This window comes from Capricornis sumatraensis, chromosome 8 (assembly GCF_032405125.1).
Source record: "Capricornis sumatraensis isolate serow.1 chromosome 8, serow.2, whole genome shotgun sequence".
In the NCBI taxonomy this organism is placed as follows: Eukaryota; Metazoa; Chordata; class Mammalia; order Artiodactyla; family Bovidae; genus Capricornis; species Capricornis sumatraensis.
In genome coordinates this window covers 104,737,695-104,756,201 of record NC_091076.1, presented here as the reverse complement: position 1 = coordinate 104,756,201, position 18,507 = coordinate 104,737,695, and the positions used below count along the sequence as shown (strand labels likewise).

The following is an 18,507-nucleotide window of genomic DNA, read 5'->3' as shown; positions in this document are numbered from 1 at the left end:
GCAATGGAAATGAACTTGGGCAAACTCCAGGAGATGGTGAGGGACAGGAAGGCCTGGCATGCTGCAGTCCATGGGGTCACAAAGAGTCGGTCATGCCTGGGTAACTCAACAGCAGCATCAATAACCTGGATTCTCCCCTGAGCCATCAGAGCGGGTGCAGCCCTGCCCATACCTTCTCTAGACTGTGAGAGAAGCAGAAAAGTTTCTGCTTTTTTAAGTCACCCAGTTTGTGGTCATTTGTTCTAGCAGCCCAGGAAACCAACACATTGAGTTATTCAAGTTCTGTAACAACAACCACCAGAACCACACCACCAGCTCTAGCTCTGACTCTCCTTGTCAGAGCTTCTTGCACTCCTTTAAGAAGCCCAACTTATTAGTAGATAGGGTAGGGGGTCCCCGGAACCAGGCATGGCTTTCTTGACAGAAGAGATGCTATTTTTGGCTGAAAAGTCATTTTGTGATCTAAGCCTGGCCACAGTGCTTGCTGAACAGGTTTCAGTAACTAGTGATTTTAAGAGAACAAAAGAATGCAGGCAAGGGACTTCCCTAGTGGTTTAGAGGTTGAGACTCTGCACACCCAATGGAAGGGGCCCAGGGTCAATTCCTGGTCCGGGAGCTATATCCTGCCAGCCACAACTAGGACCCAATGCAGCTAAAAAAAAAAAAAAATGTTATCAGGCAAGAGAAGTAATAATAGCAAAGATAATAAATCAGTTGTAAAGACTTCAGGTTTTGTTTCAATGGTAAAGATTAGCTTGGAGCCCTTTCTTGAGCTGTTTTGCAGAATTTAAACCCCTCAGCCACAAGGTCAACCAGAACCTCAAGAATGATGCTGGTGACCTTTTCTGACCCTCATAACTTCAATCAGCTAAAGTTTGGTCTCCGTTGACCTTTGCCCCAATTCGATGAGTTCATTTTCCTCTGCTCCACCCCCTTCATGAATATACATATACCACTCAACCCCACCCCTTCATGAATACACACACCCCCTCAACCCCACCCCTTCATGAATATACACACCACTCAACCCCACCCTCATGAATATACATATGCCCAACCCCCTTCATGAATATACACACCCATTCAACCCCACCCCTTCATGAATATACATGTACCCACCCCACCCCCTTTATGAATATGCTCATATCCTTAGCTTTAAAAATGTCCCCGTTTTTGCTGCTTTGGGAAAGATTCCCCAAAGTTTCTCCTTGCTGCAAGTAATAAATGCTTCCTCCTCCCGCTGTTTGGCTTGACTGTGTCTCTTGGCTCAATGTCCACCGAGTCGAGCCCAGTTTTCGAGTAACAAACTCCCTGCCTCTCATCCCTGCTCGGTTCTCAGGACTCCGCCTAATCTCTTTCCCCAGCTGCGTTCCCGGCAGGGGGCTCCACCGGACTCCCAGCCTGGCCCCTCTCGGGGCGGCCCCTCCTCTCTGTCCTTCCTCCCTCTGTCCACCTGCCTCCAGTCTTCAGCCTCCACCCAACTCCGCTTTCTTCCCCGGCTGTTCTTAATTCATTCAGGAATGTTTCCCAGCGTCAGCTGTAGCTGGACGGCTCTAAACAGGACAGAAGGGCAGGAAAAATGGATCCTGTCTTCATTAAAAATGTTGATTTTTTTCCATCACGGATTTTGTGGGCATTAACTTCTATCGAAAAATATATATATATTGCAGGAGGGACTCTCCTGGTGGTCCAGGGGACTTTTTCCTGGTGGTCCAAGGGACTTTGTGCTTTCACTGCTAAAGACAAGGGTCCAGTCCCTGGTCAGGCAACAAGATCCCACAAATCGAGGGGTGTGGCCAAGAAAAAAAAAAGAAATGCATTAAAATTTGATTTATCTTGGGATTTCCCTGGTGGTCCATTGGTTAAGACTCCACACTTTCAATGCAGGTTTGTTTCCTGACCGGAGGACTAATATCCCACATGCCTCTGAGTGTGGACAGAAAAAAAGATTTCTCTTGATTTTCGGGGTTTGAGATGCCCTGTAAGTTTTGCCCCAGAGACAAGTGCCTCACTCACCTCATCCTAGTCTGGCTCTGACACGTGAGGTTCATGCCCTCGTGGCAGGCTGTGCAATGAGGGAAGCGGACAAGCCAAAGTGTAATATCAGGTCATGGCCAGAGCCGCAGGAAACCTGGACCAGGGCGCAGAGAGACGGATGGGATGGGCCCGCTGCGTTGGAGAGGTGGCCAGGGAAGGCTTCTCTGAGATGAACTTTGAGCAGAGACCTGAGTGAAGGGAAGGGCAGAGCCATGAGATGAGGCAGAGGGAAAGCACCGCGGCACAGGGAACAGCAGGTGCAAAGGCCCTGGGGCAGGACTGAGCATGTGTGCCTCTCAGGAGCACCAGGGAGGGGAGTGGGGCTGGAGCGTGGAAACAGAAACGAGGCTGGAGAGACGGGCCCCAGGGTAAATGGTGCCATCCAGCGGGCCAGGCCAGGACTCTGCGCTCTGAGTGTGACCATGTGAAGCTGTGTGTGTGTGTGCGGGTGGGGGGGTGGGGGGGTTTGATGGGAGTGAGCAGAGGGCTGATACAGTCTTATTCATCCTCTGGGTGCTGAGTGGAGAAGACACTGGGGTGGGAGTGGAAACCCTGCAGGTTGGGGACGGGGCTCTGTGTTGGTTCCCTGGGAGCAGACGGTGGCCTCCTTCCGTGAGTCATTTCAAACTGAGGACCCAGGGACTTCTCTGGTGGGTCGCTGGATGAGACTCCACGCTCCCAGTGCAGGGGGCCCGGATTCCATCCCTGGTTGGGGAACTAAGACCCCACAAACCCCAACTAGGCTCTCGTGTTGTAACTACTGAGCCCATGTGATCTGGAGACTGAGCGCCCCAACTAGAGAAGCCTGCACACAGCAACAAAGACCCAGTGCAGCCAAAATACATTTAAAACAAAATAAAACAAGCAAATAAAAAAACCCAAACACACAAACTAAAGGTCAGTCAGAATCTCCCTGGAAACATGTCTGGCACATGTGTCGCTGTAGAGTCAGCTGTCATCGACACCATGTGACCCGGACGTAAACCACTGATTTGCACAAACTCCAAGAGGCTCCATTTAGCAAAGAGATCTCTGTGAAATCAATGCGAACCATAGGATCCCAACTTAACGTAAAACGCAATACGTATATGGCAGGTGTGAGGTATGTCAGCACAGGGAAGAGGCTGCAAGGATTTAGACCAAAACGCTAACAGTAATGAATTACCTCTGCTTGAAGGGATCACAGGTGACTTTTTTCTTTTGCGTTTTCCTTTCATACCCAAATTCCCTGCAGTGATCATGTATTGCTTTCGTAATCATACAAAAACCCCCGCGAATGCTATTTTTAAAGCTACGTATAAAAATTTCAAGCATTATAAAATTTTTAATGCGTACAAAAGACATCTGGAAGATTGGGCGAGGGTGATGGATTCTGGGTGATGCTACATTTTCTGAAGCGCACTTAAATTTTTTGGTTTTTGCATAATAAAACTGTTGCTTTTAACAAGGAATGGTATTGCACGTTCTGTCTTTGGACTTACACGAGGTCAAGGGCGCACTTTCCCACCTGCCCCTGGAGGCCCCTCCCCTCCCCCCACCTCTCCCCCTCCTTCCTCCCCTCCCCCACCCCTCCTCACTATCTTCTCCCCATGTTCACATTGGAGGGATGGGTGAGACAGGATGGGCTCTGAGGACACTCTGGGCTGTGAGGATGTTGCTCCTTTCCATGAGATCAGTCCACTTGGAGGACCCAGGGCTAGGCCTGCCCACCTGCCCTTGTGCAGTTACTCAGGACTCATCCCTGGCTCTTGGTGGTACTTGCTGTTTTCCTATGGTCTGAGGGTGTGTGTGTTGCTAAGTCATATCAGACTCTTTTGCAGCCCTGTGGAGTGCAGCTGGCCAGCTTCAGCCTGAGCAGGCGGGCCAAGTTATGCCTATTTTCCTTCCTCTGGGGCTCACCTTCCTCTGACTCTTTATTTATTTTTGGCTGCGCGTGGCTTAGTTCCCCGACAAAGGATTGAACTCAAGTCCTTGGCAGTGAAAGCCCAAGTCTTAACCCCTGGACCAGTGGGGAATTCCCTCTCCCTTGCTTTAGAGGAGGGAAACTTTTGAGGCCAAAGATGAGTGTTTTTCAATTGGGGTGTCTTAAAGGATGTACTGAGAAAGGGCTGGGAACAGAGTGAGATGAATGAGGCGCTTGCCTGGGACACAATATTTAAGGGTGGGAGCAGTAATCAAAGGAAATAAATACAATATTAAAAAAAAACTTTATTAAAACAAAAATATCCATGATGAACAAAAAAATTCAAAATTTTAAACAAAGACAGGCCACTGTTTTTTTTTTCCTCTTCCCTAGCCGCGCTGGGTCTCCGCTCCTGCACACGGGCTTTCTCCAGGTGCCGCCACCGGCAGAACCACTGCCTAGCTGCGGCGCCGGAGCTTCTCAGTGAGGTGGCTCCTCTTGTTGCGGAGGGCGGGCTCTAGGGATGAGGGCTTCAGTGGCTGCAGCAAGGGCCTGGGATCTTCCCAGACCAGGGGTCGGACCCACGCCCACTGCCCTGGCAGGTGGATTCTCAACCCCTGGACCACCAGGGAAGTCCCCGTTGTTTGTTTTAGTAACCCTTGTGTGGCTGTTGTGTCTCCAATTAAGTGAGTTTATCTGTTGATGTTGGTAACCTAGCAGCTTAGGCAATGTGGGGCTTTGTGTATAGCCTTTTAAAAATTACTTTTTTCCCTCTTGGGTCAAAACAGGGGAGGATATTTTCATAAATATACTTGGGGTGTACATTTTTTCTTTTGGCTTTAGGCTCAGAGAAGGCAATGACACTCCACTCCAGTACTCTTGCCTGGCAAATCCCATGGACGGAGGAGCCTGGTAGGCTGCAGTCCATGGGGTCGTGACTGAGTGACTTCACTTTCACTTTTCATTTTCATGCATTGGAGAAGGAAATGGCAACCCACTCCAGTGTTTTTGCCTGGAGAATCCCGGGGAGGGGGGAGCCTGGTGGGCTGCCGTCTCTGGGGTCGCACAGAGTGGGACACGACTCAGCGACTTCACTTTGGTTGGGGCACCACTTCCTCTAAAGCAAGGGAGAGGGAATTCCCCACTGGTCCAGGGGTTAAGACTTGGGCTTTCACTGCCGAGGACCTGAGTTCTATCCTTGGTCGGGGAACTAAGCCACGCGCGGCCAAAAATAAATAAATAAAGAGTCAGAGGAAGGTGAGCCCCAGAGGAAGGAAAATAGGAGTAACTTGGCCCACCCGCTCAGGCTGAGGCTTCTTCCAGCGTGACGTTCTCGCCTCGGCCAGCAGGGGTCACTGTGGGGCTGCCTCACCGGGTCCGCTTGGCAGGGAAGGAGACAGCCTCTGCGCCCGCGTTCCTGACACCCCATCGCTCACCGCCAAGGGGAGCTGACCCACCTGCTCCGCTCGGTCGGCGACAAGGTTATTTCTCAGCACAGAGCATAGAACAAAACGTCAGTCACTGCTCCTGTACCCGGTAGCCCCCTGCCTCCAGCCTGCCACCCGCAGGACCCGGTGAGCCCTGCCGAGCATCATCGCCTCTGTTCAGACTTTTATCAGTCCCCTCCTCAAGTAACACCCCTCCCCCAACTATAAGGTGACTCACCAGTTGCCAGTGTCGCCTCTGTGGGGTGGGCAGTGGAGAGAATCTTTCTCCTGGGCCGCGTTCCAGAAAAACTCCCATCTCCGGGGCCCCTTCGCCACTCTCCGACGGTCAAGAGAAGTGAAATGGGGAGGGGTTTTTCTTTCTAGAGACTACCCCCTACCTCCGACCACAATTGCCCCTTCCTCTCTTAGTCACAGCCACTGTGGGGACCACAGCCAGGCGGTCCCAACCCCCACCCAGAACCCTCTGGCTCTGGCTCAGTCTGAGCCCACCAGGCACCATGAGGCCCGGAACCTGGAAGTCTGGCAGTCACTCATCTTAGCCAGCTCCTCGGCCACCCCGCCCCTCTGTCCTTCTCTTTGTTGCTTCCAATGACCTGGCGGTCACTGTGTCCTGAGCATTCCCACGTCCCCAGGACCCTGGCATGCATCCTCGGTCTCCTCATCCCTGCCTCACGAGACAGCTCTCATGTTCACTCCTATTTTAAATTAGAGGTGACCCATGGCTCGGAAAGTCTGAGTGACTTGCCCAAGGTCACACAGCGTAGGGAGACAGTCCCTGCAGAGCCAGGCGCTCTGTCCCTGGAAAAGCCTTGCCCTCGCTCCATCCTCTCCACCCTGCACGCGCCTGTGTGCCTGTGTCGGTGAAGCGCCCAGCTCATTTTTGGCCCCAGGTACTGGTCTTGCTTTCTAAGAGCGAAATTTATTTATTCCCTGGATTGCTATCCAGCACCTCTGCTGTGGCAGGTCCAGGCAGTGGAGGCTCAGCCTGCATTCAAGGAGTTCACGGCCTGGGGAGATGAGACTTTCCTTGTATGTCAGCTGAATCTTCCCAGGCAGCCGGAGCCCTCCCCAGGGGCAGACGCTACTTCCTGCTTCCCCTGCAGCCCACCCCGGGGGTGGTGACCTCCCGGTCGGTCGCTCTGCTCTGCTCCTCGGGGAGTTGTGCTGCTGACTGTTGCCGCCATCAGGAGTGGGGGCTGGGCAGGCCTGGCCTGAGGCTGTGGAGTGGGAGACAGAAGGGGCTGGGAGCTGAGGGTTCAGTGGTCCTGGGGGGATAGGGCTTATAAGGGCAGACTTTCCCAAACGCCCACAGGCTGCCCCACCCATGAACCTCAAGGAGCAAGCAGGGTATGGGACACCCAGCTCAGGTCTGGAAGGTCAAGGCCTCGCCCTTGGCTTGCTTGGCTCTCTAAACTAGCAGGATCTTCCTTTCCGAAACATCTCTCCCTGGAGTCTTCCCTCGCTTATCCTATCCTATCCTCGCTTATCCTATCCTCCTTATCTGGGAGATTTCCAGAACAAAAGGTGAAAAGTCCCCCGGACATTTTAAAGCAAGCCTAAACTCCTTTCTGCCCCACCCCACCCCTCAAGAGCCCAGCTTCCAGTCTGCAGCTCTGTGACCCCGACTGAACCACCAGGGGGACCCACACCACCATCGTGAGCCCCAGTCAGAGGGGCCCGCGACCAGCCAAGGCTGAGATGCAGGTGAGGGGGATCCTTGGTGGGGAGGTCACCTTCCAAGAAAAATGCCCCGGTCTTGAACGCAGGATGGGGAGACAGAGGCGAGGGGCAGATGGCAGGAAAAGACCAAATGAGCGTGCGCAGACACGGGAAGAACGAGTCTGTTTAATGACACGGCTGGGTCTGGTTACAAATGCCAGAAACTACAAAAGGAGGACAGGCAGTTACACGGACGGCTGCACGAAGACGGGACAGGAGGAGGCGGGCAGGGAAACCACAGCAGCGAAGCATCCTTGAGGACGACACGCACAACCCAGGGGCACACATGGGTGGGGGGAATCCCCAGCAATGCCAACCTGGATGGATGGACAGGACCGACCGCCAGCCAGCAGCCAGGCGAGGCAGGGGAGGGAAGGCCCGTGGCCCTCAGAGCGCCAGGACGAGACAGAGGCATCTGGTCCCATCACCACCGCCCTGCCTGGCAGACAAGCAGCCTGGATTCCCTCCCGCTGTCTTACAGCAAAGGCAGATGGAACCCGGCATTCCAGGTTTCTTGACCACGGCCCCTCCCCTGCGGGCTGCAGTCACCCCGTCCAGAACTTCTGGCCCCCTCTGCCTGCCCCAGCCCATCTGGGGGCAAGTCAGGAAGCCACCTCCTTTTGTACGGGGCAGAGGTAGGGCGCGCCAAAACCTTTCTGCCTCGAGTGGAGAGCCGGGATGTGGGGAGCTGGTCAGAGAGAAGGGTCTGGACTTTGCTGACGAGCTGCGTCGCCCCCGCCCTGCCACGTGGCCTTCTCTGTGCCTCTGTGGGACCCCCATCGTCTCTTCCAGAACACTCTGATCTCTGCCCGGAAGCTGCCAGGACCCCTCAGTGGGCAGAACCGAAGCCTCATACGTGCCTCTGGGCCCCACTGTACACATTATAAGATATGTATGTATATATATATATATTTATATAGATTGTATATAGAATATATCTGTATATGCAATAGACGTGTGCATGGTACTCTAGATAAGTGATGCGGAGACGAGACCAGCGTGTGGCCAGGCAGATAGAAACAGGACTCTTCGTTCCTCGAGTGACTCACAGACCTGTCCCTGATCCCCGCTGGTTTCTAACAGTGAGTAGAAAAGCTAAGAAGGGTGTGCCTGGCTCTTCAAGGAGGGAGGGTCCCCCATCCCCACAGGCCACCCGCTTTGGCGCCCTTGGAGTCGGCATCCGGGTAGCCGGTGTCACCTCCTGGTGGCTCCAGGGGGGACTGTGGCCCAGGCGGAGGCAGCCTCTTTTCAGGAAGATGAGTCAAGGATTCTTCCAGCTTCCTTGGCACCCAGAGATGGAGGGTCAAGGAGGGTCTTCAGAACTCGGCCTTCTGCTCAAGGTGCTGCCAGGGACGGGGGAGAAGTAGGGGGTCCTATGGCCCCGAAGAGGGCAGTGTGGCCGGTGGGCTGTGGATGAGACAGAAGGAGGTGACAGGTTACTAAGGCCTCAGCGTGGGGCCAGGGGACCTTCGAGGAGGGGCCAGGGGTCAGGGACTGGTGAGACAAACACTATCCTCCCGGAGACCCACGTGGGGCCCCTGAAAGGAGCCCACTGTACCCAGCTTCTAAGGCCCTCTTCTGCCAGGAACCTGCAGTACGACCTCTGTCAGCCCCCTGAGTCCCAGATCTTTTCCTCTGAATCTTGAGTCCTGCCTGCAACGCCCACCTTCATGAGAACTGAGTGATGGAACTGCCTGAAAGTGTTTCACAAACTGCAAAGAACCATACAAACATGAGCGCTTGTCCTCAGTTGTGAGATGCGGACACTCCCAGGTTGGCCTGTGGTACCCCCTCGGGCCACCCATGGGTGTCCCCTTTCCACTCACCACCCCCCACCCCCAGTGCCACCTCCTGACTACCCCCCATCAAACACACACACACACACTCACACACCCACACACACCCTTAAGCAGAGACAATTCAATAAACAGTGGCGTCTGGCCCAATATTGCGTCTCTGATAAGCGAGGCTAGATGGAAGCCTTCTAGAACTCTGCCCTGGAACTCCGTCCCGCCCTCTGAGCCCGTTTGGACTCAGCAGTAGTTGGGTCTGCAGGCCCTGAGCCCAGGGAGACACACTCTCTTGGGGGTTACATCTGTGCCCTGAGGAGACAAGAGTGCGGAAAGGGATGAGGGGATTCCCTCAGAAACATGGGGTGCTGAGGCCCAGGAGGGCGCAGGGCCCCGGGCAGTGCCCACGCCAGCCCATCTCCATTGAGCCCACAGGAGCAGAAACGGGGGAGGCGAGAGACTTCGGCGGTTTCCTAATGTTTAGGGTTTGGCAAGATTTCGGTCCCAGGGGTCTGGCTGAGGCAAGAGAGGGGAGGCGACGGGGCTTCGTGTCGGGAAATGCTGTCCATGTGGTTCTGATTCATTCGCACCGGCCAGCTCTCTCTACCCGGCTCTCCAGGCCCCTATAAAAAAGCCCTTTTCTCTAGAAGCAGGAAGTCTCCTCTCCTGGCTGTAAACAAGCTCATCTTTGGCGGCAGAGCCTGCCTGGGGAGAGGCGGGGGAGGGCAAACCCCCTCCCCCCTCTGACCCTCTCCCGGCCCCTCTGGCCGCTTCCGGAAGCTCTGCAGGCCCTGCCAGCACCTCCTGAGCAGGTAAAAAGCTGCCTGCCGGCTTCCTGTCCATCCTCTCTGGTGTCTGGGGCCAGCCGGGGCCCAGCTGCAAACATCTGGAGCGGCCCCCTGGCTGTTGCCAGCAGTCCCCGAGGGCTCTGCTCCCTCGAGTGGTGCTGAGGCAGGGAAGGCAGCGGGAGAGGGTGCGGGCCAGGGTGGTCAGTGGCAGGAAGGCCGGGAGGCAGGGCCTCGCCAGGCTGCCCTCGGAGGACCTGAGCTGCGTGGGGACGCCTGCGAGCAGAGGTCCGGTCGGCCCCGTGGGCCAGCTCCCAGCTTGGAGCCCCGGGGGGGCGGGGGGAACGCCGCCTCTTCCCTGGGAAACTGCTGGGACTGTTTCTCTCCAACGCGTGTCCCGAGCCTCTGGCTGACCCCTGCTTCCCATTCCCTTCCCGCCCCCGCGCCTCTCCCCACCTCCCGCCTCCAGCCTGGCCTGGCCTCCGCCCCTCCATTGAGCTCCCAGAGCCCCAGCCCCACGGGGGCCCAGGGAGGCTGGAGTGTTCCCAGCCGCCACGTCTAGGGGCCGGCCCTCCCCGCGTGCTCCAAGTCAGCTGGAGTCACCCGGAGGCCACTGGCCACCCTCTCGGAGCCTGTCCCCAGGGCCCTCAGCCCAGAACTGGGAACGTGGACTCCGGAGTCAGCCCAGAAGCAACGCTCCCCCACACCCACCCCACTGGTGTGCGTGGGAGGGACACCCACATTGGCCCCGAGTGGGCTCGGCACGTGCGTGCATCCCCGTGATTCTCCTGGCTCCGGCCTGCTTGGAGGCCAAGGCGGGAGGGAGCGCTGCTCAGCACGAGATGAAAAACAGCCCCATGTGATGGGTACCCAGGGAGGAAGTGGCCAGAGCTGGCCTGGGCCGCCTCTGGGCCTGATGAGGCAGCCTCCTGCCAGGAACCTTCTGAGCCTCTCTGCCCGGGGCAGCCTCGGTCTTGGGGTGCTCTGCGTGCACCCCCCCCCCCCAGTTCTAGGGGAGGAGAGGCTCTGCCCAGGGAGAATCTGTCTGGGGCCCTTGGCATGAGTGGGCCTTTTCCTATCATGCCTGTTCTTCTCTGTGTCCACCCCAGAGCCACCCTCCCTGGGAGTGTCCCTGCCCTGGAGGGTGGTCAGCCCCTGGGTGCCAGGAAAGGTGGGAGGCTGGGGGACAGGGGAGGACACGGCAGGGAGGCTGCCTCCTTACGTGGTGGCGTTGGGGACCTGCTGTACCCAGCCCACTTCCTTGTAGGCAGCGGTCACGTGGCTGTAGATGAGACCACGAAGCTTGGCCCAGGCTCTCTGCGTCTCAGGGGGGAAGTCATTGGCAAATTCCTCAGCGATCACCTCCAGGATGACTCCAGAGAGGATCTGAGAATGAAGAGAAGGCAGAGGGGAGTGAACCCCAGGGCCCCCCCACCCCCTGGAGCCCGCAGAATCCTGTGGTTGGCTGAGGGCATCATTCAGGACACAGCATCTGGCAGCTTTGGGAACCAGACACCCTCAGGACCCAGCCCCACCCTGCTGCCCTTCCAGGGGACAGCCACGCTGGGGAACGAGGCTGGGTGGCACCCCCGGCCGTCGCCGACCAAGGGGCTCGGGAGCCGAATGGGGCTTGGCGTTGGGTGGCAGCACCCATCCAGGGACCCACCTTGAAGTACACGGGCTCCACCTTGTGCTTGAGGGCGTGGGCTTTCCCCACCAGGGCGAGCACAGAGGACACCTTCTCGGGGTCGTGCAGGTTCTCTACCACCGTGTTGAGGGCCCCCATGACCCGGCAGGCATGCTTCCGCAGCTGCGGGCTCCGCTCCATTTCCAGGGGCTCCTCCATGTGCTTGAACTGGCTGAAGTACTGCTTGGCCGACGGGAAGTTCACAAAGAACCTGCAGGAGGCGGCAGGTGGGCGCTGAGCAGGGGGTGGCCTCGGGCCCCACCCTGAAGTGCCTGTATGATGAGGGGGTGCAGGGAGGGCCCAGGAGGGGCAGCAGGATGGGGCTGGGTCCTGAGGGTGTCTGGTTCCCAAAGCTCCCACAGGTGGGCGAGGGTGATGGGAGGAGGCAGGACCCAATCCCACGCCACCACCTGCAGCCGTCCCTCAAACACCGGCCCTTCCTCGGGCCGAGCTGGTTGACATGAAGCCCCTCCCTGGGTCCCAGCCTCTTCCAGCAGTCAGATCTGCAAGTCCTCTGCCAGGTCTCTGCCTTTCTTGCTCCCTTGCCTCTTGCCTTCTTCCCAAACGCCACACGCTTTTCAAGGCTTGCTCCAGTCGCAGGTGAGAGGGTAAGAGCCTGCCTTCTGGGAATCACGGGCTGGCGTTGATCTGGGGGACAGTTTACTTTTCTGAGCCTCAGTTTCCTCATCCATGAAATGGGCGTCACTGTTCCTTTCTTGAGAGTCCTTGTGGAATGTTGGGAGGAGGCGATGAGAGAGCTCCCCGGCACAGTGTGGATGCAGGGTGCTCAGTGAAGGCCTTTGTTATGATAAGGTCAGAGCTCTCTTCCTAAACAAAGGAAGGCCCCAACTATGACTTAACTCCTGTCACGGAAGGGAAGGGAAGAAATGAGACTCAGTCCTCCCAATGCCGCCCCTTTCTTCACTACCCTGTCCCTCCTCAGCCTGCAGTAAACAGTCATCGGTTGATTTAATTAAGTATATCGCTTGATGTCACCTGCCTGGTGTGGTTCTGTAAGTCCTTCCCGTCTGTCCGTACATCTGACCTCTCCAGCCGGCCCGTGCACACCTTGGGGCAGACCCCAGGGTGATCTTCCCCTTCCCTCTCGGGTTTATCTGCAATTGTCTAATTACCCCCAAATGTCACATTCACTATGCGAGAGTCCTGGGTTCGATCCCTGGGTGGGGAAGATCCCCTGGAGGAGGGCATGGCACCCCACTCCAGTATTCTTGCCTGGAGAATCCCCACGGACAGAGGAGCCTGGAGGGCTACAGTCCAGGGGGTGCAAAGAGTCAGACACGATTCAGCACACAGTACATCACATTCACTGGGTCGCTCTCCAGCTCAGAAACATTCCATTGCTCACTATTGTCCTATGAGACACAGTCAAAACTCCTTAAGATTCCAGGCTTCTTAGAAACTGTCCCACACTTGCTTCTCCAACATGGGGTCCATATTCTGCCCCTATGCTCCAGCCCAACAGCTTCACTTAGCATTGGTAAAAGATTCCTCGGGTGAGCTGGCCTGCCCTTCCACACAACGGACCACCTCCCTCCTTTCCCTGTGTCAGCTGGGCCTCTCTCGGAGCACACAGCCCGGCCCAGGGTGACTGTTTTCCTTCCAAGGCCATCAGTGGGTTCCCTGCCACCTTTCACGGCTTTTTCCCTTTCTACCCGTCTGGGTCCCATAGCCCCAGAGCAGAGCCCGGGTCTCACGCACCCTCTGACCCTTCACCCTGGCCCAGGGCCCTGTGGTTTGCAGGATGGTGGTGATGACATTCGCGTTCCATCTCCCTCCCAGTAGGGACAGGGAGGTACGTGGCCAGACTCGATCAGAACTTATGTAACTTAACTGAAGCCTCAGAAAAAGGACGGACTGTCTTGGACCTGTTTTTTTTCAGGTTGTTTTCACACCTTCGGAGTGTCCCCCTTTGTGATCAGAGAGAACTGGTAATTTGCTAAAATGACCCTTGGGGCAGGTCTCAGATCTGAGAGCTGGGATAGACGCAGGGGAACAGCTGGCCCCCGCCACCCTTGCAGGCGATGAGACGGAGGCTGGCGGAGGAGTGACCGGGACACAGTCCACATGGAGAGCTGGGAGGACCCCTCTCAGAGGCCAAGCGTGACCTTGGGCAAATTGCTTCACAACCTTCTGTCTGCAAAAGTGTGAGAGGAGTCCCCGCACCCCTGCTCGCTACTTCACAGATACACTGGTGAGGACAAATGAGGTGATGGGTCTGAAAATACATTGGGAAAAAGCATCATAGTGAAGGACAGCTATGAAAAACGCAATCTGGCTTTAAATGGGGAATCTCTGACTTTGGAGTTCTTACACGGCAATAAGAACACTAATTTCTAACAACACGCAGAGGATGTCCACTTGTTGGGGTTTCCTTTAATGCCACAACCAGGTGAGTATTATGACGAGGAGGTAACAGGGACTATTTATTGAGCATTTACTATACGATCTCATTAATCCTTGGGATACCATTCTGAGGTTGGCACTGTTTTTATCTCCATATCCTCAATGAGGAATTGCTGCCCAAGGTTGCCCAGCGGAGTGGGTAGCAGGACCAGGAAGGAGCAGGAGCAGCTCCCACATTGATGACGTCCCCAGTCTATCTCAGAGGCTGCTCTGCTGGGGATGGTGGCCTGGGACCCAGTGGGTCCGCTGCCCAACAACACCCAGCGCCACGTTACAGCCCCAAGGAAGGACGGTCCTGCCCGGTCCCTCTTCTGAGCCATGAGAGTCTAAGGGCCTGAGCTCTGCTCCTTCATCCTGGGGTCTCTCGCGGGCCCCCTGTGTTTACTCCTGACCCTCTCAGTCCTGGCCTGAGCTGCTGCTGGGAGAAGCCTCGGCGGCCAGCCTTGGGGAGTTTCTCAGCTTTCAGAGGCATCTGGGCTTCCAAGAGAGCCTGAAATAGGCCTGTCTGTGTGAGGGGGAAGGCGGCAGTTACAACTGGGAGGGGAGCCCCCTGGAGCATGGGTGCTCCCTCTTGGTCTCTTCCAGCAGGGAGAGGAGGTGTGGGGTCTGGGCGGCCCCTCTGCTCCCTTCCTTGTGGTTGCTGCCTCCTCAGGGGGTGAGACTGGCCCCAGGGCTACTGTCTCGGGCTCCACCTGAGCTGTGGATGGCCCGTCAGGAGGTAGTCAGGACAAAACGGAGGGGGGTGCAGGATCTGAGGAGGGGCCTGCCCTGGGAAGCTTATAAGTCTTGCCCCCTAACACCGCCCACCCTGGGGCAGACAGCAGGTGCAGGAGTGAAAGAAAAGGGAGGTTGGTGGGACGGGGGCTGAGGGAGCGTCTGCTCCTCCAGCTTCTCTCCCAGGCTGGGGTGGGCTCTGGCAACCGAGGTGGGGCCAGGTGAAGTGTAGCCGGGGGTTATCAGCAAGCCAGATCTAACTGCTATCTTGGTCTTCTTGGGTTACTTGTGGGCCTGGGCACTTGGCAAACACCTCCCCAGCCCAACCCAGTCCCCTCTGAGAAACTAGCTCCCCCGAGGGAACTAGAGGGGCACACAGAGAGAAAGAAAACCTTGCCAAGAGCTCAGACCCTCCAGAAACACCTCGGGGGTTCAGTTGCTTCCTCGGCAATTCCTCACTCCCCTTTCCTGGGGAAGTTGGGTGGGATCCAGGAGCGGAACTGTGCACACATCTTCTGTGCTGGGCTTAGTCGCTCATTCGTGTCTGACTCTTTGCGATCCCATGGGCTGCAGCCCGCCAGGCTCCTGTCCATGGGATTCTCCAGGCAAGAATACCGGAGAGGGTGGCCGTGCCCTCCTCTACATGTCCTTATTGGCAAATGGCAGGGTGTGGGGACAAAAAATAGCCATGGTCCTGTTAACCTCGCCTCATTTCCTCCTGGTGACCTGTGTGGGTATCCGCGTGCATCCTGAGGCCTCAGTGCTAAAAGCCGCCCCCCCTCCCTGCCTGGATGCAGTCTGATGCATCTGTGACCCTGCGACCCACCGTGTGGGTGCTTGATAGTGCAGAGATGCACCTCCCATGTCTGATGGCTTGGGAACCTGAAATCCCCTCTTACTTCCCCACCACCCCGGCTGTTTCTGAGCCTGGGAGCTGCCCGAATAGCTGTCTCTTCCTTGGGCGCCCTCCTGGAACTCCTCAAGAGTGCTGCTTGCTCTTTTTTTCCTCCAAAATCTGTTACTAAGTTGGAATCAGGGCACATCATTATGGAGCTGGGTAGGTCCCAGGCTTGGGGGAGGCAGAAGGGAGAGAGTGTGGGAGAAAAAGAGGAGCCAGAGATGGGGCCAAGCCTGGGAGACAGGCATGCACTTCAACTGTCCTTTCCAATGGGAGGTTTCCCCCCATCTTTAAACTAAAAGACTGCCCCGATCTGTCCTAGATTTGATAGCTTCCCTCTGCCAAGGACAGACAGTTGGGGGGTGCGTGTGGGTCTGGGGCCTCCATGCCTGCACCCCCCAGGGACCAGCATGTGTGGGAAGAGAGCAGTGATCTGGAGCTGGAGTCAGGTACTAGCTTATGCACTCTGTGGCAATGGCATGCATGTGCGCTGATGGGTGTGCAGGAGTGTGAATAACAGTGTCACTCTGTGTGTGCATCCCTTGGGGGCATGAGGTTCCTGAATGACCCCTGAGCCCAAGACCCATGACCTTTCCTCCCCAGACCTGGGGTTCAGGATGGGGCCCTGTCTCCTGAAGCTTCTCCCTTTCCCTCCATCAAACTCAGCAGGGCCTGTATCCGCAGGGACTGTTCACTTCTCCACTCACCTGCACCTCGCCTGGGAGCTCCCTGCTGGCCCGGCCCCAGGGGCAGGAAGGGACCAGCTAGGAAAGCGGGACCTCTGGGGTCCACTTCTTCTGACCTCTATTCTTTTGCCCTTTCCGAAGCCCTTTCAGGTCTCTGCATAGGGGAAGGGGCTGAGCTGGAGAAAGGGGTTTGCTTCTCTTTGTCCTCCTTGGCTGATCCTCAGTTTTCTTGTCTCTAGAATGGGGAGCCCCCATGACCCCTATTGGAAAGGCCGTAAAACGTGTGTCCAAAACAGCTGCGGGTGGCTGAGGTCGCGGCGAGGTAGGCAAGGCTGGCTGAACCAGGAGTTCTGAGGCCCGGGAGAGGAGGGGGATGGAGATGCCTTCCTTCTGTGTCTGGTTCCTAGTTCCTGGTGAGCCCCTCGCCCAGAGCTAGGAAGGGCTCGGCCAGGGCTTCGCCCACCCCAAACCGCCCCAGGCTACCCGCAATCCCCCGACCGCCCCGGGCCCCAGTCGCAGCTGGGAAGGTGGCGCCCGAGCTCGGACCCGGGCCGAGCCCGCCTCTGCCCGGAGCCGCTGCCGCCGTCCCTCCTCCGGGCCCGGCCGGGCCGGGGCGACACCTACCTCACCAGGATGGCCACCCCCACGTCCTCGCAGTTGGCATAGAGCCGGGCCCACGTCGCCTGCACCGCCTTCCTCTCCGCCTCGGACAGCTCCTCGCTCCGCTCCCTGCGCTCAATCTCCATCTCTCCGGGCACTTTCTCCATGAGCAGCTCCAAGCCCAGCCCGGCTTCGCTCGGCGGCGGCGGGGCGCGGGGCGCGGGGCGCGGGGAGCCGGGGCCGGCTGCGTGCGCGGCGGGCGGGCGAGTGGTAGAGCGCGCCGGAGGGAGGGAGCGTGTCTGTCTGTGCGAGCCGGGTGTGTGTGTGTGTGTGTGTGTGTGTGCGTGTGTGTAGGGTATATGTGCAGGGGGCGGGGGACCGCGAGCGGGGGGCGGGGATGTGGTCTGCTGGAAAAAATGTGAAAAAAAATAAATCCGCTCCAAACCCTCAAACCCGTGTCCGTGAGCCAATTCCGGCAAGGTGAAGGCTGGGCGGGGTGGGGGCGACGCGGCCGGCGCTTGCCCGCCCTCCAGACCGGAGTCTGATGGCCGGGCGGGGCTTGGGCGTAGGTGTGGCGGAGGTACTGGGGGTCCCGGAAGGAGGGGACTGGCAGTCACCGGGTGCGGGGCCGCGCGGGCCGCACAGGAGTGCGCCGCGCTGGCGAGGGTCTGGGGGCGTGTGTGCACCCTTCCCGCCAAGGGGAACTGACTCTGAGTCAAACACTCCCGGGCATTTGCGGCGTGGCCGCGAGCCCGAGGGGGCGGACGCGAGCCCCTCCGGCAGCGCTGCCGTGGGAGCTGAGCTCCGGCTCAACTCCCGCCTTCCCGGAGCCAAGGGGGGGTTCTGGTGCCACCCCCAGCGCTCCGGACCCCAGACTCCGAAGGGTTTGGGACTGGGGTCATCTCCCTGCTCCAACACCTTACAGGAAAACTCCGGTGCGGGGACAAGAGGGCGACTGTCGAACTTGAGCGGCCAAGAGGCCTGACCCCTCTTTCCTTCCCGCCAGCACCCCTCCCCCTCGGTGCACGCACGTGGCCTCAGAAAGAAGGCCCTGGAGGCCCTGAGTGACTTACCAATGACACAGGCAGGCCCAAAACTGGCACTCCCCTAATGCTGGCCCTGGAGGAACAAAGTTTAAAGAAGAGGCACCCGACTGGGCAAAGGGGCCCTGTGGTGGGGATGGCAGGATGTCAAGAAGTCCTGGGGAGGGCCAGGATGCTGGAGCCATCTCAGCTGCCAGGGCCTGGGTTAGGGAGGGGTTCTGTGGGTGGAGAAGTCAAGTCCTGGTGTTGTAGCCACGAGGTCTGGAAAACAAACTCACTCAGAAGGACAATGCAGATAGTGGAATGCAGTTTATTACACCGGCAGGCCCAAGGCAGCGTCTCCTCTCAGCCAAGGACCCCGACCAGTTTTTCTGAAAACTTTATATACCCTAAGTGTATGTGCCCAAACCCACCTCCCCAAATTCCCTGAAACTAGTCTGAACAAAGAAAAAGAAAGATACAATCAAAGTTAACCCGTGATTCATATGCCTTAAGCCTAAGTAGTTAAACACTGGACAATTATCAATAGGCCTGTGGTCATACCCCAATAAGCATAATAGAATGTATGATTCTATTCGGTTACACAGATAATTAGGGTATTCTCTTAGGCAACAGAGAGTCTAGCTACGAGCCCTGGGGTTCCATCCAGGGGGCCTGGTTTTCCAGTTGGTATGTCATTTCCACAGATACTGGGCATAGAGCTCAAAGTCTGCAGTCCGGCCCAAGACGGAGTCCTGCTTTCAAGATGGAGCCTGTTCTGTCTGTTTCCTCCT

The 18,507-nt window shown here is 57.2% G+C and overlaps 1 protein-coding gene across 1 annotated transcript; it reads right to left on the bottom strand.

The window, feature by feature from the left end:
* Nucleotides 1-7,258: 7,258 nt before the first annotated feature.
* On the bottom strand, nucleotides 7,259-16,858 carry CYGB (cytoglobin). The gene is made up of 4 exons (XM_068977882.1): nucleotides 16,716-16,858; nucleotides 11,349-11,580; nucleotides 10,905-11,068; nucleotides 7,259-8,514 (listed from the first exon to the last, which is right to left on the bottom strand). The coding sequence occupies exons 1-4, from the start codon at nucleotides 16,856-16,858 to the stop codon at nucleotides 8,481-8,483; spliced, it is 573 nt and encodes a 190-aa protein (XP_068833983.1). The 3' UTR covers nucleotides 7,259-8,480.
* Nucleotides 16,859-18,507: the final 1,649 nt, after the last annotated feature.